Source organism: Lonchura striata, chromosome Z (genome assembly GCF_046129695.1).
Source record: "Lonchura striata isolate bLonStr1 chromosome Z, bLonStr1.mat, whole genome shotgun sequence".
Taxonomy (NCBI): domain Eukaryota; kingdom Metazoa; phylum Chordata; class Aves; order Passeriformes; family Estrildidae; genus Lonchura; species Lonchura striata.
Window position 1 is genome coordinate 81,658,262 of NC_134642.1, and position 24,104 is coordinate 81,682,365.

At 42.1% G+C, this 24,104-nt stretch overlaps 1 protein-coding gene across 5 annotated transcripts in view; it reads left to right on the forward strand.

Moving 5' to 3' along the window:
* ZNF462 (zinc finger protein 462) overlaps positions 1-24,104 on the forward strand; it is an 87,864-nt gene that overhangs the window by 15,912 nt on the left and 47,848 nt on the right. For all 5 annotated transcript variants that reach the window (XM_021533996.2, XM_021533998.3, XM_021533995.3 and 2 more), the window contains exon 2: positions 23,500-23,750. In XM_021533996.2, the coding sequence (XP_021389671.2) occupies positions 23,531-23,750 (220 nt within the window). In that variant the 5' untranslated portion in view covers positions 23,500-23,530. The remainder of the gene's footprint in view (positions 1-23,499; positions 23,751-24,104) is intronic.

The window sequence follows — 24,104 nt, forward strand, 5'->3', positions numbered from 1 at the left end:
TTGACAGTATAATATGAATCAGCACTTTTTCTAACTTCCATGTTACTCATGGATTTTATTCTGTGGTGCTTGATGCTTCTCAGTCCTAAAAACTTCTCTTTAAAGACTGGGCATCTGTGGTTGCTTAGAAGTGTGGAATGTGATATTTAGTGGAAGCAATTGGTGAGATTGAGGTGGAACAAATGAAGATACCAGCAATGGGGATGGACTTTTTCTTCTACTGGATTTGGCAGATGTTAAATCCGTGTATCTAAATGCGATCAATGAGAAAGCAGGAGATTAGAAGAATCTAGTCAGACACTGACTTGCAAGGCATAACATCAGCCCTTTTTGCCCCCCCTCCAGACATTGCAAAAGCATGGAATCAACTCTTCTGGACAGAGAGATGCTAAGTCTTTATCTAGTGATAGTATCCTTCCCTACAAACTCTACAAAGGCTGTGCTCTTTTCCTGTGAAGCTGTGGGAGCAGATTCATGATGGAATGGGCTCTGCTTCCATCTAAGATGAGGAAATTATTGGAGCCAGTTCCTGGTATTCAACGTTTCACATGTGACTGTGGATTGTTCTTCATCTCAACATCTGACCCAGATGCTTTCACACTATGGGATGGCTCTTCAGAGTCTGTCATGTCCATAAATCACCTGCCTTGGACGACCTTGTGTCTTTAAGGAAAATCCTGTGGAACAGTTAGCTTCAACCTTACTGAAGGACACACTCTGAAGAGCCAGCTCATTAAGCGAGCTTTGAAGGGTGTGCTCTGCAGAGCAGCTTCCTGTTATTTGGTTAATGGTTGACCTAGTTCTACTGCCATATGCCTCCTGGAACGCATTCTAATATAAAATATGTGCTAAAGCAAGACTGGGATAATAGATGGAACATCAAAGCCTCTATGGAACAGAAATCATATAATGCTGTTGCGTTTTGGAGGGTATTGTAGTTACTAAAAATGGCAATATCTTCATGGAACTCTACCGATTCTGATGGCAAACTCAGGAATGTTAAACACAGCCACCTATGTTGGGTTTTTTTCAGGCTGGCCTTGTACAAAAGGTTTGTATCAGTAATTCCCGTGCTCCGTATGTGAAGCTAAAGTTAGGTAGTGAAGCATTCAGAGTGATATTGCAGCTGTGAGAAAAGATTAGATTAGATTTGGCTAAAGGCAGGAGGATTTTTTCCCTGTGGTAGGTGTTTTTTCCATTGCAACCATGGATTAACAATTTTTTTTTTTTCCTTTTTAAATGCTGGCTAGAAGCCAGAAATTGGTATTTGAGCTTTTACCTGATAACAGAGACAGCATATTTATGTACATACTTAGGCAAAAATATAAGAAATTTGGAGGTCGTGGGTAATGTTCAACCTCCAGCCTGAATGAGGCTTTCAGATGTGCTGAAGTTCTGAAGAACTTGACCAGCTGTGTTTTCTGGTTGATTTGGTTTTCTGCCCTAGGAAGAGGAAGGATGTTTGATAACAACTGTTTTCATAAGCAAGCATGCATTATGGTAGAACAAGGGGAAGGGAGAATTAAAGCCACGTTTTGTAACCTCTGTAGAGCTCAGGCCTCTATCAGTAGAGGCTGGTAATTTATTTTTCTTCTGTCAGTGTGGGAAACTGAACTGCTCGGCAGACAACACCACACTGCGTGTTCACACGACCTGGCAGTGGCCAACCTTTGTCTCTTGGGTTGCAGATGGCTTGCAAGCTGTCCAGGTGTGAATTCTGGGCAGAGGTATGTCACCACAGCGGTGGGGGTGGCTGGGGCCAGCCCAATTTGCCTGTGTGGGAAGCAGTAAGCTGTCAGGACACGCAAAGGCAGCTGCTGCTGATGAGCATGAGGAGTGCCCAACCTTCAGAGAACTGGTGGGAAGTCTTGGGAGTCACGATAATCTTGTGCCTCTCTAACTCTTTCAAGCCTGTTCAGGTGCTTCTGGTGACTGTGCTCTTTTGTGTGAGGGCTGGAAATATTTTGGCACGTTTGTGTAGGATACACGCAGCCAACAGCGTTGTGCAGTTTCCCGTTCTTTCTTTCATTTAACGCTGAACTGCGTTTCTTGTAGGAGAGCTGCCTGGTGGAAAACAAAACTGCAACATTTTTAGCAGGACAAAGTGTGTTGTGTGAGCCGTAAATCATATTGGTCATGAAAAAAAAAAAAAAAAAAATCTGTGCGACTGACACAAGCACAGCTATTTGTGCAACCTGGTCAGAACAAAGGATAATGCTTCTGCTGCAAGATCAGACAGATCTGACGTTTCAGCAGGCTGGGCAAATGAATGGCGGAAGTGGTCCGCCTCCTCTTATCCATTGTCTCAAAGATGCAGGCTCATAGAGAAGAGAGGGAGTTTGAATAGGGCTTCTGAAGGAATATGCTGCTTTGTGTTCTGTGGGAAGAGAGCAAGGAGGAGTTCTAGAAGTTCTCGGCATTGGCAGGCTGACAAGCTCGTAATGGGAAAATGTGGCAGTGGACTACTGGTGTTGGAGGAACACTTTTGCTTCTGTAGCCTGCCTAGAAAATCTGATCTGTAATTAGGAAACTGGTGAAATGTTCCAGGCCTGGAATATGGGACCAACACTATCCTGAAGGAAGGTCAGTGGATCTTTAAATCCAATGAACTCTGACCTCCTGCTTGAGACTTCTTTATACTTTTCTTATTTTTTTTTTTTCTCTTTTTTCTGTGTCACCTGAATAGTCTGTGTGTTCTGAGATACCTCTCAGTTGTGTTCCTGATGGGACTTTTGCATAAGAAGGGCTGGAATGATCAAATTACTGGAACAGTCAGAACCTTCTACTTGGGAGATTCTTGTGGTTTTTTTGTGCTCCAGCTGTCAAGTTAACCTAACTGGGATTTTAGAAGCAATCTCCCTTTTTTAAAAGCATAATGAAGCCAAGGAAATGTGAGAAGGGAGAGAGCAGGACAGGGATTTTTGATGAGCTGGGTAGAATTGATGGTTACTTCACATTTCAGAACTACAAGATATAACTTCCAACCTCAAGGATTATTTCAGCTGAGAAATGCATCCTTTGGAGGGCGGGGTGTAGAATTTTTATCAGTAACCTGGCTGGTTAGATCTCTGTATATTACCTTTTTGCATGGTCACTGGGACCAGAAAATGCTAGCAGTTAGGTCCACCGTGATCAGAAAGCTTTCATATGGAACCAGTTTTCCTTAAAATCGAGCGTTCCTTGGCTCAGGGATCAACAGCTGCATTTTTTTTTAGCAAACACACTATTTTTCTTTAAGTTAATGGAGATTAGATTTGTGTCTGTGATAACAGAACCGGTCTTGGTTGTCCACGAGATGCCTTCTGCCCTTTGTTTTCCCACGTACAGCCTAGGCGATTCTGTCAATGCAAAAGAGACATAAATTAATTCCACAGGATGCTGGCAGTCCATCATCAACATGCACTGGGAACAAAGCTTCTGCTTTAGAAGCCCACTTTAAAAAAGCACATCAGAAAGTCAGCAGACTCTCCTGATTGGAAGCCTCTGTTGAAAGTTTCAAGTGTGTGATGGCTGGGCTGCCATGATTGGTCTGTTTAGTGTCCCAAAGCAATTGTGAAAATTCACAGAATTACACAGAATCACAGCAATGGTCAGGTTGGAAAGTGACCATTGGAGGTCCAGCCTCCTGTTGTCTCTTTTCAAGAGATGTCCCCAGCTTCCCCAGCCTTTCCTGGTGAGGGAGATGCTCCAGGCCCTTCGTCACCTCCACAGCCTTTGCTGGCTCTGCTCCAGGAGCTCGGTGTCCCTCCTGCCCTGAGGAGCCCAGAGCTGGGCACAGCACTCCAGAGGTGCCTCCCAGGGCTGGGCAGAGGGGCAGGATCCCTCCCTGCAGTGTCCTTCCAAGTGCGCTCCAGGATCCCAGGACACTCTGCTGGTCAGGAAGCTCTTTGTCCTCCGGGACCTCCAGGTCCTTCTCTGCAGAGCTGTTTGCCAGATCACCCTGGCCTGTGCTGGTGCTTGGGGTTATTCCTGCCCAGGTGCAGGACCCTGCATTTTTGCATTTCAAAAGGTTCTGCTGTACAGGCCCTTGAGAAGGGCAGCACAGCACTCCCGGTTTTGTATCATCAGTGACTTGCTGAGGGGACACTCTATCCCATCTCATTAAACAATACTGGATCCAGTACCAAACCTTGGGGACACTGCTGATTGCAGGACTCTGTCCCTGGTCACATCCTCTGAGAGCTGCCCTTCAGCCAGTTCTCAGTCCACCTTGCTGTTCCCTCTGTTTATTCTCAGCAGAGGCTAAAAAGCCATCCCAGAGGATGTGCCATGCTGGATTTGACCCAGAACCCACCAGCATGTGTTTCCAGCTTCTTTGACCTAGGGGAATACTATTTGGGACAGGAAATAATACCACTAGTGTTGCTCCTTTATTCAACCATGGTTGCAAACTGTGTCTAAACTAAGTCAGTGTTATTTGGACAGAGTGATCAAAAGTGTTTATATTCCAAAAATGTCTAGGGGGAGGAGTTCAATGAGCTTTGGGTCCATGCTTGAATGTGAGGACAAAGAGAAAAATCTCATGGTTGCACATAAATCCCACCCAAAAAAAAAAAAAAAAAAAAAAAAAAAAAGCATTCTCTCAAGTGATAAAGTTTTGGGTCTAAAAGTGAAAGAACAGTATCAGCCTGGCACTAAGCAGAGATTAAAAGGTCATCTGTGTATCAGTGAAGGCTGCAAAATGATTTCTTACTATCTTCTGCTTACTCGCTTCTTCAGGAAACAGGAGGGACAGCAGAGGATCTTAGCTAGGTTTGGAGAACTTGAGAAAAGTACCCCAAATTTATAATAGGCAGATCTTATCTTTGTGGGGTATTTTTGTTATTTTCTTAGTAATATGACTCCTAGAGATATAAGGCAGCTAGACCAATTTCTGCTTTCTGAAAATTCAGAGCACTGTGCCAGTCATAAAGCTGATGAATTTTTTGCCAAAAAAAAAAAAGGCTTTATTGTGCCCTAAATCAAAGAGGAAGCATGGGAAGCATGGAGGATTGGCTTGCCTGAAATTCTGAATGACAGCAATGTTCTTGGGTTCTCAGGCATGTGTTAGGTCAAGCAGAGTGGATGTCTGAAGTTCCAGTGGACAAAACTTGAGATTTATCAATTACACTTGAAAGACTGCAACAGACTTTTGGGCTGTCGTTGAATGTTCTCAGTGGAGCTGAGCTGTAGGAGACAAATGGTCAAAACATGTATTTGTACCATCTTTAGACCTACGTCTGACATATTTTGTGGTTTGGTTTTTGTTTGTTTTTGGTATTTTTCCCTCCACCAAGTAAAAGGGATTGAGAATGGGTCAGTGCCTCAGGGATCATCCAGATGGAGGCACCTGGTTTTTTGCATCTCTAGGAGAAAGGGACTGTGGGTTAAAAAACTCCATGCTGAAAGTGCAGGAGAGTCATAGATCTCCTTGGCCACTGGCTTTTCTGGTTTGTCAGAAGACTTTTGGATCTTTCCAAGATTGAAGTAAGTAATGACCTTGCTTTGATGTATCAAACAAATGACACCAGTGTTGTGCCTTTGAGAGCCCTGATCCCAAAGAGATAAGCAAGGGTTTTCCTTTGTATTTTGGACCCATTCCATTCAAAACAAAAGCATCCCACAGGTCAGACAAGAAGGGTATCTGACAGGATTTAAATAGACTTTTCCTTTTTTCTGCCTGTTGTCTATACCAGTAATTTATATTTTTTAATGTGTCAGACCTAAAAGCTCGTCGTTCAGTTTGTATCTGTAAAAGACAGAAAATGTGGAACAGAAAATGGTCCAAGACTCACTCAAAGAAATGTGCTGGCTTTGCAGCCTGTGTGTACTTAAAGGAAGACTCCTGTCTTCCTTTTAAATTAAAAAAAAGAAATAGTGATCCTGCAAAGTAGTAGATATTTAAAATGGTTAGAATAGCTAAATGGACTAGGTTGAAAATGCTCATGTTAGTAAAAGTTTGAAGCCTGGAAAATTGTGCTTCACCATGAGAGCTTTCAGGTTTCCATTCCTCCCTTTCAGAGGTTTTCAGGAGTGACATTTGGAGGACTAAAAGCAGCCAATTTGCCTGTCTCTGCACAGTACTATAGGAATCTTGAGTCTGTATAAAGCTCTAAAATGATGCAGTGGCTAGAACCTAAGACTAGAAAGATGCTCATTATGTAAACAGTTCCTGATTTCTAATTGAATTGCAGGAAAAATCATGGAGAGCTATTGTAATTTCTGATGAACTGTCAAAAGTTGTCAGGGGTAAAGTGTAGTTTCTCCTCAGATGCTGTGGTGGACACAGGCTTGATTGAGTTGGTTATGGATAAATTTTGTAGCTGTAAAAGTTGAACCTTCAGCAGGATGACTCCCAGTGCTGCTATCTGGTGTCAATTTAGGGATTAAAGCACATTTGATAAGAATCCTGCCATGTGGAGCTGCAGGGAGTCTAGGGAGGTGGCTGTGTCCTGCCACAATGTGCAAGAAGATTCTTCCACACCTGGCAAAGGAATAGGAAGCAAATAAACCCAAAGAGGTGAAATGATAAGGCTGACTGTGGGTTTGTAGTTATCAGTTAAGGCTTGTTTATCTACTGGGCATTCCTCCATATCTCCATTTTAGGCTATAGACAAGTGATACGTGTTTTGTTCTCCAAGTGGAATCTGTGCAGAAGGTTAGTGGAAGCTGCTTTCCTTTTCATGGAAAGACTCTGATGCATTTTTCTGTTGTCTCTACAGCAGAGGAATAAAAGGAAACACTTTTTTTTTTTACAAAAAGTCCTGACAGAGCTACTGTAGACTTTCACACAGTAATTTCTAAAGGATAAATAAATCCCCCAGAAGGAAGATCTCTGGTTTCCTCTGGAATTTAGCAGCACTTTAGTCACCCCGAACTTTAGTCCTGGTTTTACAGATGGGAACCAGAGGCTTTTGTCTTGTAGTTACCATAGAGGAGGTTGTTGCACAAAAACCCAATCATAATTTGTCAACATGTCAGTTTCCTAGGGTAGCCTAACATTCTACTACAGATAGCCCAACTAAGCCAGCTGAAATTATTATTATTACTAGAATTATTATTTTAAATGCATTTCAGTAGATTTGAGGGTCTAAGTAATTTCAGTAGTAGTTTGGTTTGGTTTACTTTTTTTTGTTAGTCATCTCTCAAAATCTTAGGCTTTGGTCTGTCAAGGGTACTAAATCTAGGAAACCTAGATATTCATTTTGTCTTCTGTGATTATAAAAGACTTTTAACAGTAAGCATTGTCATTAGATCCTCTTTTTTGATAACCGATGCAAAAACAAATCAGTTTCAGGGGAAAAATAGTTCATTAGCTTGGTTTTGAAGGTCAGCAGTAGAGGCCTCACTGTAAGTGTTTTTTTTTTTTTGTTTTTTTTTTTTTACTTTATAAACCAATTACTACAGCAGCATGAAGAAGAATTTTGAATTTCTAATCGACAGGTTGTTTTCAACTCTTAATTTAAAGTTTCAGTTTTGGAAGGGTTCTCTCAAGATTCAGAGCTCTGTATGGCAGCAGTCTTGACTGAAGGAGTGAAGCCAATGGGAGAAGAAAGGAGATCAGGAATGAAGGAGAAAGATGTTGAAGCTGTTCCCCTTGTTTTTGGAATGAGTGACTATTTTAACCTATAAATAGTACTAATTAGTGGTGTCCCACCATGAAATGCAAACAAATATAAGATAAGATAAGATATAAAAAGATTGCTTCCTCTTGACAAACCACTTTTTCTCAATTTCTCTCCTGTGTTCTTTGTCAGATCTCTTCTCCCAGGCATGGGTGCAAGTCCTTTTGTCTTCAGCTTGAACTTTTCCTTTCTTCCAGTAATCAAGCCTACAGATACAGACCCTGTGTGCTCAGCTGAAAAGGAAACTTTTTTTTTCCCTTTTTTTGACAGTAAACCTTCACTGCTGAAATAATCCTGTAGTGCACGTGGCTTAGAGGTATAGGATATCAGTTATTTTGTGAGCTCTGCAAAACATCTGAAAGGCAGGCTCTCCAGGAAGGGTGAACAATAGCACCAGCCCCTGATTAGCATGTCTGGGTTCTGCCTCCTTCACCTTCTAAAACCTGGGAGATCCACTGCAGGTTCTGCTTTCAAGTGGGGAGAAACTCACTCCTGTTTCAACCCTCCACTTCATAATAAAAGGCTGCAGTGAGTACTGATCCACATAAAGGTCTGGTCCTCAGCTGGGGAAAACTGGCAGAACTCCAGCAAATTTCTAGAAATAAAAACCTAGAGAAGTCTCTAAAACCACAGCGGTTGCTGGGACTTGCACAATATTCTACAGCTTGCAACAATACAGCAGCATGAAGCTGGGATGACACTGCTGGCTTAATATTTTTTGTGATCTCCTGGGGTGTTTTTTTTGTGAGAGTGAAAATCTTAAGGCAAGAACTTTGCTCCTGTTCTCTTGGTGGCATTGGCTTGGGTGGCTTTGTTTTTCTTTGAAAACTGATAGCAGAAGACTATCCAACCTTCAGGAGTGAAGCCATTATATGTGGGGCTGTGCAACAGGAGCCAAAGTTTAAAAATAAAATACCAGGCTGCCTTCCTGAGGATCCAGACATAGCAAACACACACGCACACACATACGCAGGACTTCGGCTGGCCACAGTTGTATCAGTTACAGAGCCCAGAGCAGCAGACAATGAGAACCAAAAAGGGAGCCTTGTTCCTCAAAAAGAAAGAGGAAGAAAGACAAGGCTTCTGTAGCCTCAGATGGCAGTTTTCTGGTGTGCATGGGAGGATCTTCAGCAGCAGCAGGTTGAGGGACAGACAAGTGCCAGTCATTCCTGGTGATGTTTGCTGTAGGTCCTTCCCAGCCCTCCTTTCTCTCCCTCATTTTCTCTGCCCTACTGAGTAAGGGGTCTGAGCTGAGCAGTCTTTTTTGAGAATGTGCTCCTTTCTTAAGAGAGGAAAGCAGTGGCTTTTATGTCATGCTGAGTGCTGAGTGACCAGGATGGCAAATACCTTCAGAAGAAAGGAAGGACCAACTATTTTGTCTTCAGAGCCATGTTGCTCACGTGTTTATCTGTCGGACTGTAGAAATAGCAGGCAATCAGATCATCTTTCTAGAAGACCTGGAGGATGAGAGGCATACAGAGGAGACAGTGGATAGACCAGGAAGAATGATTTTGACAGAAAAGCAGAAAGGTTTGGCTTAGTGCCAGGAGTATAGCTTGGAAAGTGAAGCAAGTTATGTTAGAAAGGAATGGTCTTTTGAAAGAAAAGGTGACTCTACTCAGACAAACAAGACCAGGAACCTAGGAAGATACAATTCTTCATTAATTATGAATGTGGAGAGGGATGAAGACAGCAAAAGATTTAACCCTTTTTTGCCTGCTTCTTCGAAGTGCTGATCTGCTCTCACACCAGCTCCCATGGCAATTGTTAGCTGGGCTGGCCAGGGTGGGAAACCAGGGTTCCTCTAGGGTCTGGGTGGAGAGCAGCTGGGATTGTTCTTCTCTCAGGTGACCCTGACAGAAACTGTGTGCAGGAGGCAGCTGTGCACAGCCTTACCTGTAGCTTGTGTGCCACCTCAGGTGTGCTGAAAGATTGGAGCCCATGCTTTTGACTGCATGGCATGCCCAGATGGACCTTGTCAAAAGTGCAAACCAGGTTTTTAGCTGGGTGTCTTCCAACTGCACCAAGAATGTTTGTGTACCTCAGTTTACAGCTGCAGGCAGAAAAAAAACCCCAAACATCCAAAGGAGAGGTGTTTTTCCTCATCTGCCAGGCAAAGTAGCAGTCACAGCTGCCCATGACACACTTGGCTTTCGGCAGGGCTCAGGCTGGTTCTGCTCTGCAGACATAGGATGAAGCATGCTCAGTGTGCTCCCTTTCAGCAGGAATGCCAGCAATATCTTGGATTACTACAGAGGCTGCTCTGTGTCTGTAAGCTCCTTTTGCAGAGTTTGGGTTCACATGAAATGGGATCAGGAGTCCTTGGTGGGCTGCACATGGCTCTGAGCACAGAGCCTTTTGGAAATACGTGTTTTCTTAGACATCCAGACTCTCAGTAGGGAACACTTATTTTATTGAAAAACCTTATTTTCAGAAAAACCATAGTAGTTTCACATACTGGTTGAACATAGGCTGAAGGTGACGTGAAGCCTAAAGATCCTGTAAATACTTTTGTCTTGCTTGTGGTGATATGCAAACAATGAAGGATAGGTGCAACTGTCAGCACATGAAAACTAATTGCTTGGTTTGCTTCTGTTGTAAATTTTGTCATCCAGAGTAGAGTGGAAGTGTGCACATGCTTTGTGGCTCCAGCTAGTATGTGTGAAAGAGAGGTCTGATTAAATCAAACTTCCTCTTCTATGGTCCTGAATGTCTCCTGTTTAAAAAAAGACATTAGGGAAGACCCACAAAGTTCCTCTTGCAGGTATCTTTATGAAGGTGCTATAAAGGAGACTCTCTTTGATGACTGCTAGTAACTATTGATGGGATTTTGCCCAGATTATTTGGTAGAACAGAATTATTATGTTTCTTCTTATTTAGAAGAAAGACTCAGCAGTCTGGGCAAAGTCCTGTTAAGAGAAAAGCCTCTCAGATTACCCAAGAATTTCAGTTTATCTAGCTGCCAGCCCTGCAAAACAAATATTCTTCCTTACCCTCATAAAAAGTTTCCCAAAAAAATCCAGGTTTTTTGCCATGTATATCCTCCACTGCAATGTCAAGTAATATGAGGGTTAGACCTTGATCATCAGCCCCAAACTCCATCTCTACTGGTATTCTTCTCTGCAGCTCTGACATTTTCCTGACTTGACCTAAATTCTTCAGCAGCAAAAGGCCTGGATTCTGTGCAGAAAGCTGGAAATGGCAAGTCCAGCTAGAAAATAAATACAAAGATAAATAAAAAGCATCAGTTATATCCTTGTGTGTGGTGTTTTAATTTACGCTTCCTTCTGGAATTACAACTTCTGCCACGCTGGAGAGCTTTTTAATTTCTTCGTGTGGAAAGTTGGCTCTGGGATTCCAGGGACAGTGATACAGGAAGGTAGTGTGGCATCACAGGGAAGGGCTGGAGTCTGGAAAGCCACTTGTGCTGCTGGCTGTGCCACTGACCTGGAGCCAGGCTGCTTCACTTCTTTGTGGTTCTCCACCACCAGGTAAAGGAAGAAGGTTTTTATGTGGTGCAGACTCACTCAACTTGCTTTTCATACAGACAGAGCCCACCAACAAGTGTGGCCTGGACTTAGAGAGTCAAATAAATAGGTTGTGATTGGATGGAATAGACTGTCAGTAGTGCTGCCTGAAATACTTACAGATATTTGCCTTTTTGTTTCTTAGCTGCAACTTGAAATCATGAGCCTTCAGATTTCATTCTGAATTTGCAGCTGTTTGAAAACCAGGGAGATACTTCAGTTTTTGCTGTCTCTGAGAGCAAGTCCCTTCTGCTGACCTTCAGGATTTGTCTGTGATAAATGAATGGAAACCTGAAACATATGATCCTGTCTTTTGTCATGCTCCAGTGTTCCATAAACAGCAGAAGGGAAAATGAAATTTGCGCAGAACTGATTGTACACTTCTCCCATAGACACTTTGTCAATGAGATCATAAATTAATGTGGAACTTTGACTCTGCGCACATTCCTGCAAACAAGAACCCACGCCTGAATGAATGCTTGTTGCTAGAAATGAATTTTTTAAAAAGTGCAAATGCCTCTTATTCAAATGACTTTTAAAAGGGAAAAAAGTCTAGAGTGGATTGCAGACCACATTATGTTCTTTTTTCTTCCATACTGCTCAAGGACATTGGCTAAAAACAAATTGAATGTCTCAGAATACTCTTCATGTGAATTCTGGTGTCATCAGGTTCCTGTGTGCCTCTTTTGGTATGAAAGAAACAGGGAGGAGATCCACCTGACTCGCAAGTGGTGTTGCTGAATGCTGTGTCTGAAGAGCTGTTCACTTAGCTGGACTCTTAATGCAAGGAGAATATCTTGTTCATATATGTGATTGTCCTTGTCTCCTCTCCATCTGTAAATTAAAAGATGCACCCTGTCCCTTTCAATCACCATAAATATTTTTATTTTTTTTTAACAGCTGAGTCTAACATAGGTCTTTCCACTTTAGGTTTTGTTTTCTGGTTATCATTACTTGTTTGTTTCTTTTCCTTCTTGCTTGTTTCCATCTTTATTCCTTTAGTAGGAACAAAATAGAATTCTTTTTATGGTTCTGCTTTGAACTTAATCCTGCTTTATTTTAAAATTTCCTTGAGCTGGAGGATTCAATGACACTTGATCGACTGAAAGTACTTAGATGTATGTCTTGGAAAAGCAGCAAGTTGGGAAAGTTTTAAGTGCTTTCCCTTTTAAGTGCCTTCCCTTTAAGTCAAACTTGGTTCCTATTTTTTTTTTTTTTTTTTTAATGCTTCTACAATAATCAGTAAAGATAATAGGAATTATGTACCCATTTGCTTTGGAACTGTGGCATGCAGCACATGTGCCTTTGTCATTATCATAGGTGAATTTACTTTGTTGAAATCACTGAGAGCCAGAAAACCCTTCCTTTGCTTTCAGAACATTACTTCAGAATTTCCCAGATTAAAAGGCAAGCTAAATTCCATAATTCTGTTTGTATCTCATCAGGCTGAAGGTCCTCTTTTGTTTACAGATGGATTTTAAACCACCACAAGGCTTCAGTCTTCTCAGTTTCTTTTGCATATTTTGAAACTTTTTTTTTTTGTTCCATCTTTCTTATCTTAAAGATATATTACCCACTCCTATCCATTTTTGTATGTAGAGTAAATGTCAAGGTTTGCCTAGTCATGGAGTTACTTAGACAGAGGCACTTCAGTTCCAAACAGCCTTTTTGGGACCCAAAGCACGTAGCCAAAAGCAGAATACTTGTCCTGAAGAGCCACTGTCCCACCAATTTTCAGTAATGCAACACAATAAGAGTTTTTCTGAGGCCAGGTCTTACTGGAAGAACATTTATTGGCCATTTATTTAGCGCTTCTCCAGAGACTTGTCTTTATTGCTTCTTATTATACAGAAAACCAAAACGCTGAGTTGCCACTGGACTGCCTTTTCTTGAATTTGTCTAAGAAACTTGGTGGGGTTTTAAGTACATTTTATTTTTTCCTAATTGAAGACAATTCAAGTTTTTACTAGGGACACATGTAAGTGCTTTTTATAACATCCCTCCACCTTGAATTTCCCCAAGAATTCTCCTGTTTTAGGCGAGGAAAACTGAAAGTCCTTTCCAGTCTACTCTTCTCTATTACAAAAATAGAGTATTTGGGTGCAGATTCCAGGTTACTCAGTTTTTAGGTGATTTTATGGTTTTTTTTAACCTCAAGAGATACTTTTTATTGTGACAAACTAGTCTTGAACAGAACTTTCCTTGTGACAAGAGACACTGCAGGTTATAGATGTAGTTTGGCAATTGTTTACATATTCTGGACTGAAGTTTTTGCTTCACTTTTTCTTTTATCAGGTGTCATCCTGTATCTTTAGAGCTACATGAGAATGGCTCTTCAAAATGAGAGTCATCTTATGACAATGGAGACTGATTATTTTGTTTTAAAATTAGATTTTGTTACCTTCCTAGATAAATTTAAATGCTAGATTGCTGAGTTTAAAATCATTAAATGCAGAGCATTTGCAACAGATGAAAAAAAAATAAAGGTGTTGTGTAATTAACTTGCCGAAGAGCAAAAAAATTATACCTTTTGAAGGATGCAGTTGCTTATAATCTAAGCCCTTATTACAAAGAAAATTGGGGGTTTTTTATTCTTTATGATCTATTTCCTGTATGAGTATTTCTTAGGAGGAAGAAAAATAAATTGGTTATCAGTGGCTGACCCTCAAAGAGCTTATTTAAAGCAAAAAGAATTAAACTAGGACAGAAGAACTCCATTAGGAGCTTCAGTCTCTAGCCATTTTTGATACAACTGAGCTATAATACTAGATTTCTCCTTAATTTGAATGCATTCATGGTAGTCAGGGGCACAAGATGTTTATTACTGGAAAGACATGAAATAAGATTAACAAGAGGTTGGTTGTGGTTTTTTTCTTTTTGTGTGGGAGATTGTTCTTAATTATTACCTGCATAATGAGTTATATTTTTTTTACAGACAGGGACTAACAGCTTTTTCCTTGTTTTAATGTAATAGTTCCTAATTCCTGTTTGATTAAACCACTTTGTGGCTGGAGAACTTTCATTAAGCCTGGTCAATTCACAAATATTGTGATCCATAGTTGCAGGATCAGTCGGAATTCCCTTTCCTCCAATCCTGAAGTGCGCTGTAATGTTCCACTTCATTTCTTATAGAGCCTGTCTGCCATCTATATATCACATTAATGATTATGATTATGAGCCAGAGTGCTATTTTCAGTATTTTGTACTCAAGCTTTGTATTATCAAACCAGCTGCAAAACTTTGATTCCTGGAACGAGTAAATGAGTGAAAACAGGGAGCAAAAGGAGCAAGGTTCTCATTTAGACCCAGGATATTGCACTCAATGCACCTCAACATGCAATCCAAAGGATTATATCTATATCTGAAGTTGTTTGGGGCAAAGTTTTGGGCAACGTGTTAGCAGCAATTTGTTCCTCCTTTTCTGCAGCATCCTTTCTCAGCTGGCAGGACCAGCATCTTACTGCCACCACCACAAAACAGACCTTCACTTGCCCAGGTGGACGAGAACTCTTGGGAGGGAATGGCAGGGAGAAAAGGTGTCAGCCTAGTGGTAATCACTGGTCTGAGGTCTGTCAAGTGCTGGCAAAGTGTATGTTCTTTTACCTGGGACAGAGACGCTGGCTGCCATACTGCATGTGAGTCAGTGGGCAAATAAAACTGTGTATTCTGTCTGGTATTATAAATGGGTCAGTGATGGATTTGTATTACCTGAGGAAATGAACTGGCAGACAGAGAAGCTTCTGCTTGCTGCCCTGCAAATGTCAAATATAGCAGAAAGCTTGGGGGAAGGGGAGGGATAGCTGGAGACAAAGGCAGTGTTAAAATAGCCAGGGTGTCAGTGGAGCTTCTCAGACAAACGTGCTTCTGAGGGATAGCCTGGGAGAGCTGAACAATCTTTAGACTTCGTTAATCAGAATTTTCTTAACCCTCCAGCATGGTTTCCACAGTGCATCTTGCTTTATAATTGGTGTCATGCATGAGGTGGGTTTGGGTTTGCACGAGGTGGTGTGCTGTTGCACTCTGCTCTGCTGGCTGGTCCAGAGATGAATTCTGGTACTTTGGATTTATAGGGTTAAAACCATTCCTTAAAAGTCGTCTCCACGTGCTCTCTTGTACTTCTAAAGTACCTCTGGAGCATGTAAGATCTCTGGATGGACTGCGGGGCGAGAAGGCTCTTAGGAAGCTGAGCTCTTATGGGTGTGAAAGACAGGCACAGGGCTATGGCTCACTTGGATCTGATCCAGGCAATGTTCCTTTGGTTCCCAGCTGCCCTGTGAACTTCTCTTAGTGAGTCTTGAGGGACCAAACAGGGTGATGGGGTACCAAATTAGGGAAGTGATCTCTGGCTGGAAGATTACTCCTCTCACCAGCCAGGTTCAATCTTAGTCACCACAGCTACATCAGGTCCGGTTCAGTTTCTGCACTTAAAGGAGGCACATGAGTCTAGAAAAGCAACTTTTCAAATACACCTTTCAAGCTACAGATATTTTGCCTTTATTTGGCATCACATTTTTTTTAGTTGGAGGGCCAAAGCAGAGCTATGCCCTTTGCATTTGTGATTTCTGAGTGCTAATGACTTGGTTTTCACCTCTGAGACTACACTCAGAGTGCCTGCATGTGTTTTAAACCAGCTGTGTTGGCTGATCTAATCTCAGATCTCTTAAGATTAAAATTCTGTGGCCCCTAAAATAATCCAGCAGTCTCTGTGTTCCCATGGTTTAGCTCTGTCACCAGTTTATAAAGCTGTATTTAGCAGCTTCAGAAATACTGTGCTTCTTGCAAACTGAGATTCTTGCAAACTGAGGTCCTCTTTAAAGCCCTGCAGCTCACCAGCCACAGCTGGTGACCTGTGACCATGGAATGGAGCATGGAGTTCAGGGTGAATGGCAAGATTACTTCTAAAGGCATTGGATGGAGGGTGTTTTAAGGGCAGATGGCTATCAGGAGATAATCTCTTCTCTCTCCAGACTTCGTGGCTGTTCTTTCAGTCGACAGTCCAGTGGGGTACATGGTGGAGTTTGTCATGTCTCGTTTGCCAGTGGCAGGACCCCCTTTTAAAGAGCTCTGACTTTTCTTGGCAAGGACGAGGTCTTTGCTGGGGTTGTGCCAAGCTGAGGAGCCTGCTCCTCCCCTGCTCCTTCCAGGGTGAGGCTGGTAATGCATCCTTTGTGTAAAAGCTCCTGGAAGGTATTTGCAATGCATGAGAAGGAATTAGGTTGTTTCTGGAGTACCCGGGCACGGTGCTGCCGTGTTCTTCAGCACCACCTACTGACATCTTCCTCTCCCTCTCAGCTCAGCATACACCGGGGTTTGCACCTCTTTCTTAACTCACAGCAACAGCATTACTCGAGGTAATTAACAATACACTCTTGGCTGGAAATTAGAAACCCCAGACCCCAGTGCATTCAGTTCCATTGTGCCATATGGGGAGCACTAATGAGCAGGGTACAAAAGCCAAGCTGCTTGGCTCTGGTGTCTGTTTTCCTCAGCTGGGCCAGCCCACTTGCCCCTTGTGTCTGTGCAGAAGGGCACTGAAGGGCTGGGTTGTGTTGGGGACGTGAATGACTTGGCTCATATCCTGTTAGTACAGGAACCAAGTGGCAAAACCACATTTCTATTCTATATTTTTGCCCCATCATGTTTCACCTCCGTCTTAAACTAGTTTTGTGCAGCAAATTAAGCATCATATGTAATAAGGGAGAAATAAGGTCCTACTTTGACCATCCAGTTGTTCAGATTCTCATATATATATTTAGTGTCTTTCTGAGTTCTGTAGGGATTAATAACTTGCCATGAAAGTAATTCAAAAGATCAGAAGAACCCATCCTAGCCTTGCTTGGAGCAAGAGCATTTAATGTTTGAGAGCCTTTCTCATCAGGGAAGTTCTTTATCCTCAGACTCTGTTGCCTATGCTCCATATCATGTAGTGCCTCACAGCTAACCCAAAGGAAAGAGGGACAAAAAAGGCCAGAGCTGTAATTTGTATGACAGTCTCAGTGTGTAGTTTAATAAGATTGTGGCATTTTATTTGCAATTTGCTTTTATTTCAAAAGTTTGAAGTTTGAAAGTATCCTTCAGGCATTTGGGGTGGCTTCTTAAAGAATTTTTTTAACAGAACAGGTTATGTATGTAGAGCCCAGGACAGAAAGAAAGAGAAGAAACATTGTTTGTGAGAAAAGAAGGAGTCATCAGCACTTGGTTGCTTGAATCAGTAATGCCCTAGCAGAAGCAGCCAGACTGGTGCCACTATCTGTGATTCTCTTTTCATGCCTTCTTCTAAAATTCATGGTGTGCCTTTATTCTGCTATGGTCTTACAGTGAGATGGCTAATAAGTATTAATATTCAATAACAACATTTTTCTGGGGTTTTGGATTTTTTGTTTATTTTTTTTTTTTGCCTTTTTTGCCTTTTTTCCACCCCCACTTTTGAGAAGTCATATTCTTGGGGTACCAGCTGAGTTGATACCATCATTTCGACCCATTTAATCTTATTTATGGGAGAGGTTCTTGAACTGAAAAAAAAAAAAAAAAAAGAAAACTGAACCATGCTTCTGGCAGCAGTGAGAATTATCTCTTCTATAAGCTTTAAGAATGTGATGGATTTAGTGTGGTATTGGGTATAATTTGGGTATGTTAAATGTCTGAATTTAGGAACATAACTAAATATCAACTGTATGCGGATCAACAGAGTTAGCCATACTATTTTCCAAGACAGGGGGATTTTTGAAAAGTTTGGAAGATAATGTACAGAGCATGTGTAGAAGACCTCCTTTTGTGAAATCAGATCTAAAACACACTTCAGGCTCAAACAGTCTTTCAGGTAGCTAGATAAGGACGTTTTGGGAAGAAAATGAGTTTGTGTCTTCTCAGTTCATATTGTTTTTATTATTGATTTGTAATGAATCTCCAATAGCAAAGTTCTTCCTGAAAATATGTTACATTTTTAATATACATTTCCATGTAAGTCAATGGAAATATCTACTGGAAGAACGGAATCATAGGCATCAGCTAACATATCTCTTATGTCTTTAACTGTTGAGTTTAAGAATGGAACAAACAACTCAAAACTGGATGTATGGAGATACTGATAATTAAAGCTGTCACCAGTGATACAATTTTATCATTCAGTCCTTTACAGGCAAATATGAACCACAAAGTATGCATATTATGGAGCTGTAACCCAAACCATGGAATTCTGTCAAAAGCCAGTTGTATCAAATAAAAAAGAAAACAAAAACAGTGAAAAAAGAAATGGCATTTCAGTTTAGTTTATGTTGTTACCAGCTCAGAGAAGTAACTCCAAAGACAATCCTCAGAGGACCAAGAATTCCAATAGCTTGACTGGAATTCAGTAATTGAAAAAGACCCATGAGTTGAGTAGGTTTACCTGGCTGTAGTTGAGAGTTGAATTTATTCTCTGAATTCTTAATTAATTATGGGGTTTCCTTTCATAAATGAAAGGTGAGGCTGGCTTCCTCCAGTTGGAACAGCCTTCAAGATTTCCAGTTTCTCAAATGTGTCAGTTTTTGCATTATTCCTATGATTTTGTTTGCTTAGCCCTCATTTTCGCTGTTGTGACCTTACATTATAAAAAGTGCTTAAGAAGAAAAAAATCAGGGGGGGAAAAAAGCCCAAAACCCCAAATCCAAAGATGAGAGCTGTAGCTCCAGTGTACATGGGCTGAACCTGGCCAGGAGCCCAGGCAGCAGGGCTGGAAGGTCGTCAGCAAAGCTGTAGGCATTGGTTTAAAACCCAGGCTTCTCTAGCAGGGAAAAATGCCTGAGGTGTTACTCATGGGAATTTTGAAAACTTGTCTTATCTGTAATTACATGCCAGCAAATTTAGTTTCTGTGGTGTTTGGTAGTTAATTTCTGGAAGGGTGGGGAAGACTGGAAAAACCGCAAGGACCATGGAGTCCAACCATCAGCCAGCACTGCTCATGTTCACGGACAAAACTGTGCCCCCAAGGTACACATCCACACATCTTTTAAATACCTGAGGGAGGGTGACTCAACCATTTCCCCACACTGTGCTTGGGGGAAGAAATTTCCTCTTCAGCTCCACCTTTTTGCTGAGTAAAATGAACGCTCTGAGCGCAACCTCAGTTGTAGGGTTGAAGACGCCTCTGATCATCTTGACCAGAGGAAGGGCTGGAGAGCTGGAGATGCCTTTGTCTCACATCCAGTGTCACTAATGCTGAGCTGGAAGCATTAGGAAGTTGTGTGGTCTGACTGACTTTTTTAGTTGTGGTTGTGCATGTGCATATTCTTAACTTGTAGAAGCTCTGCTGACTCCATCTCAAAATATAACGGATGGGTAGTCAAACCACAGAAACTCAATTTTGAGGTCAGTGCCTTGGGCTTTGCAATTAATTTTGTATTTGAAGCTTTAAAACCAAACTTAAACATAATGATTTGTACTACTTTGGCTGCTGCCAAATTCTGTAATTACTGTTGTTCAACAAGCACAATTATCTTTTGTTTTGGATTTTTAAAAACCTCAAAATCTAATGCAACTGTGTCTCAGATGTTCTCAGGCGTTTATGAGTATAGAGAAGGGTGCTGTAGATTATTTGAGACCACCTTGTGTCTTTAAAATGGTGGCTTTGAGAATCTTTATTGCCCAATGTTTTGAAAGCTTTTTGCTCATAAGAAAAATGAGAATACCTCCATGTTTTAAGAAGACGTTGTAAATGCAAATTAGCCAGACAATGGCATTTTAATATGTTTTGTGAGGTTAGCATTGCATTAGTAAGGGTATTTTAGAAATCACATATTATTTATACACAATGTTGTCTCAAGAGGTTGCTTGTGAATCTGTTCAAGGGCTTCTGGGACTTATGGATTCATTTAATGGTGGTTTTGTTTGGTTGCCTTGGGTTTTTCTTCCCACACTTCTGCTTCTGAGTTACTAGATTTGGTAACTCCTGTTTCACTCCACCTCCATTCCCCTCTAAATTTTCTTATTGAAAATGTAAAGGGTTATGGAATGGGTTAGCTTAGGTGACCATGATGGAGACGTGTGAACCTTGCTTAGTCTCCATGGCTGAGGATGTGTCTTGACGGTGTTTCAACATCTGCGCTTGAAAATGGTCTTTGCTCTTTTCACCGGGTGAGTCTCTCCTGGTGTCATGTCCCATGGGGGCAAAAGCTAAGAGAGATGCACATTGTGTTACAGTTTCTTTTAATATATGAGCTCAAACAGGCAGTGTGTGTTTTTAGCCCTTTACACAGTGGCGGGATTTTAAAGACGAACGTGGAAATGGTAGAGCAGAATGCCTTACAGAAAGCTTCATCCTGCTCTCAGTAGATGAAAACATCACACTGATGTCCACTCAGCTGTACCTGATGTTTGTTGCTCACGGGAAGAAGAAAGATTAACCTCTTCTTGGTCTTGGTACTACCTTTGTGGTGCAGACCCTGCTGAGATTCAAGCAGGAACCCGTTAGAGAGTCTCCATCGTTTTTGTAATCAGCAATTATGAATGATATCTCTCAACGCAAGGTTGGTTTAAGCTTGTGTAGACAGCAACCAAGCATCCTTAAGGATGCATTCTCCAAGCAGCAGTGCGTGCTGGAGATGAATGAAGATGGTGGTGGTTTTCACCTCTTGGAGCTGCAAGGGTTGTCCTTTTTTTTCCCATATCCTCAGCATTGGTCTCCCTTCTGGTTTTCTATTTCGTAAGCTGGCCTGAAGTTTTCCAAAACAGATGGCGTTTCGCAGTGATGTTTCTAAAGGGTCTGAAGTTTTCGGGGGGCTGAGGGGGGAGAAGAGTGAGATTTTTTGTGTGCTCGCCTTGTTTCTCATCTCTTCCACACAATGGAGCTTTCAGAGAACCTCTCTTAAAAGGCATAGCTACAGCCTTTGTGTGAAGGGTGTGTCTGCTGGCAGGGTTTGCTGATGCAGACAGGCTGGGGTGGTGATTAACAAAGGTCATTAGACTTTGGAATCTGGCAGGGGAGTGGGGTGGTGTGTCTTCTGCGCCAAGCAGGAGAGCTCCCCAGGGACAGGCCCGGCTGGAGGCTTCCAGCCTGCTGTCCCCCTTCACACCCCCGCGCCTCCTCCTCCTCCTCCTCCTCCTCCTCCTGCTCCTGCTCCTGTTCCTGGGAGGCTCAGCTGCGTGCCGCCTCTGCCTGTAGGACAGCTTGGACCAGTGTCTTGACGCTGTGAATGCAGTGTTTGTGGAGCGAAGCGCCACATTTTGTCATCCATGGGACAGGGGAACCCAACCCTGAGGAGGAGGTCTGGGGAAACCCAAGCCTTCTGCTGAAGGAGAGAAGGTGCAGCTTTGAGGAGGGCGCAGGGGGAGGAGAGCAGAGACACTGTTTGGAGGGCAGCCATGCCAGGAGAAAGGGAGATGTGATTCTGGGGGATGGTGATTTTTAAAGCATCACCTAAGGAGGAGGAGTTAAAAAAGAGAAGGGCGGGCAGGGGGGAAGGAAAAAAGACAAAAAGGCTGGTGTGCTTGAGCTGAAGCTGAGATAAGTGAGGCCATGTTGTGCACAGGCGAGAAGCTCTGAGGCTCTGAGTGCAGGAGTTGTCTGAGCTAAAATGGCTGCTCCCAAAGCTCAGAGGACTAGGGCAGCTTAGTGAGTCTTAAAGCTTCAGTGACGCAGGGGCTCATATCTCTTGAAAGTGTGATAAACACATTCAGTAGAGCTGTGGCTTGTTTGGCTGAGATGAAAGGACTAAGCTTGGGGGATGGGTAGTGAAAACTGGATGATCTGCTTTTCTGTGAAGTGCTCTAAATGCAGGAGTCGTCTGCTCCATGGAAAAATTTGTTTTCAGGTCTAATGGACTGTGCTAAAGGAGACGTGGGGTGGGGCTTCACTCACTGCTGTAATTTGATCCAGAGCAGATAGCAACCTCTTCCACACAATTTGGTCTGGTGCTTGCACATAAAAGCTTGAGTATCTCGATTATTGTAACTTTGTTAGCTGAAAAGAAGCTGGTGCAGCGTTCATTTTCTTTATTGGTGCTGAGTGGGAGTGGGGGGAGAGAAAGGACACAGTGCAGCCTGCGAAGTAATGTAGGTAAATATGAGGAGAGCCTCTGTGCTCAGACTGTCCGGAATTTGACTAGCTAGAAGTTTATTTTAGCAGGCTATCAGAAGAAGCATTCCTTAATCTAAAATCCTTGTGCAGTACCCTCTATTTTTTCTGTGCCTTAGTGTTTTGGAGCTTTCTCCTCACTTTGTAGGTTGCTTCCTTCATACTCCACATACAACAAATACATGGATTTTAAATTGCTGTGGGCTGCCGTTGTGTCTTGGACCTCTGAAATGATCCATTTGTCATCCTTTTCCAACAGATGCATGGAAGCTTAAAGAGGCAATTGCTGTATTAGTATAGGTAGGTAGCTCCTGTGCCTAAGCACTGCACAGGGTAGGAGGGTCTAAGTCTTTTGTTTGGCTTCTGCTTTGTATCTCCTGTCCTTCATGGCAGTGCAACCCTCTGCCACAGGATTAATTGTCACAACTAAACCATTGTTCTTCACTGTATCTTATGTTGCTTTGTATTTGAAGGTATGCAGGGCTTTTGGATAAATCAGGGAAGTCGTAATAACTCTTGAGTCTTTGTAACTCATGTTTCTATTGTACTTTTTCAGTATGGTTGTTCCCATTGCTATCCTTTTCTTTCTCCAGCTGTCTCCATCCCCCAGGCTGGTAAGGCACAAAGGTCTTGTGCCTAGAATGGACTGAAATGAAACTTGTAAATATTTTAACAGAGTGGAGGTGCCCTTAAAAGCTTGGTGGAAGTAGGGCAGAGCAAAGTATTCTCACTTGGGTTTGTATAAGTGTATATAACCACTGTTAGGTTTAGGTTTTCAGTATCAGGACAGATAGGATACTGTGAAGAAAGAGAGATTTCTCCCTGCGAAGCCTTTTGATGCATGGTAGTAAATGAGCCAGGAATTGGCAACTTCCAAGAAGATTAGAGTGTGTCTCCTGAAGGCAGAAGCTGATGTCTTCTGATCGTAAATTCCAGTGTATGACTGAGAGTAACGTGCTGCTTCTCTGCACATGGGCTGTGGTCTTTGGACAAGACCAAATTCTGAAAAACAGCCTGATGTAATGGAACAGCCAAGAGGACAAAGTCCACTGGATGAGTAGTCACTTGTCAGAGAGTTGACTGTTCACAGAGTTGAGTCAGCAGCTTGTGAGCTACATAGATAGGACTTCTTGTGGATCTGAGTAGACTCTTCTTAATAGGGTAAGGAAAGGTTGAGTTCCACGCCGCTCTGTTTGTGGAATCTCTGCAAATGACCGAGTCATCAAAAGCTTGGTGTTACCTTGGTGCTTCCAGGATTTGTTCGAAAAATGCTGCTGTAAACTCAAATCGTTCTTCTACTCTCCTGTTTTTCTTGCAGATTTTTCTAATGTAAAAGATCATTCTGAACCATGGAGGTCCTGCAGTGTGATGGCTGCGATTTTCGAGCTCCATCTTACGAAGACCTAAAAGCTCACATTCAGGATGTTCACACTGCTTTTCTGCAGCCAACTGATGTCTCTGAGGAGAGTCCTACCCAGCCGAGGTCTGGTTCCATCAACGCTAGCAACCAGACCGAGGTTGAATTTTCTTCTGTAAAGGATGAATTTGCAATTGCAGATGACATAGCAGGTAAATCTCAACTCCAAGATTGATCTCAGCTCTTAAGATTTCAATTCTTACCTCCTATTTTACATGTGGCTTATTTTGGTGTGTTTTAGCCTTTGTTGTGGTTTAAAAATTTGCACTACCTTTATGGCTTTATCAGCAAAGCAGATGTCTAGCATCAGCCATACTGGCTCTGACCATGGCTTTTTTTTTTTTTTTTTCCTGCAAATGCAAGCATGGAGGATGCTTTTATTTCCCAGCTTCTTTTCATGAGGTTCTTCATACTGATTTTTCATTTTCAGCTTTTCATGGTTGTTCTTCACTACCATGAACCACCTCTAAATTATAACTTTTAGTTTTCAAACTGAAACTAGTTTT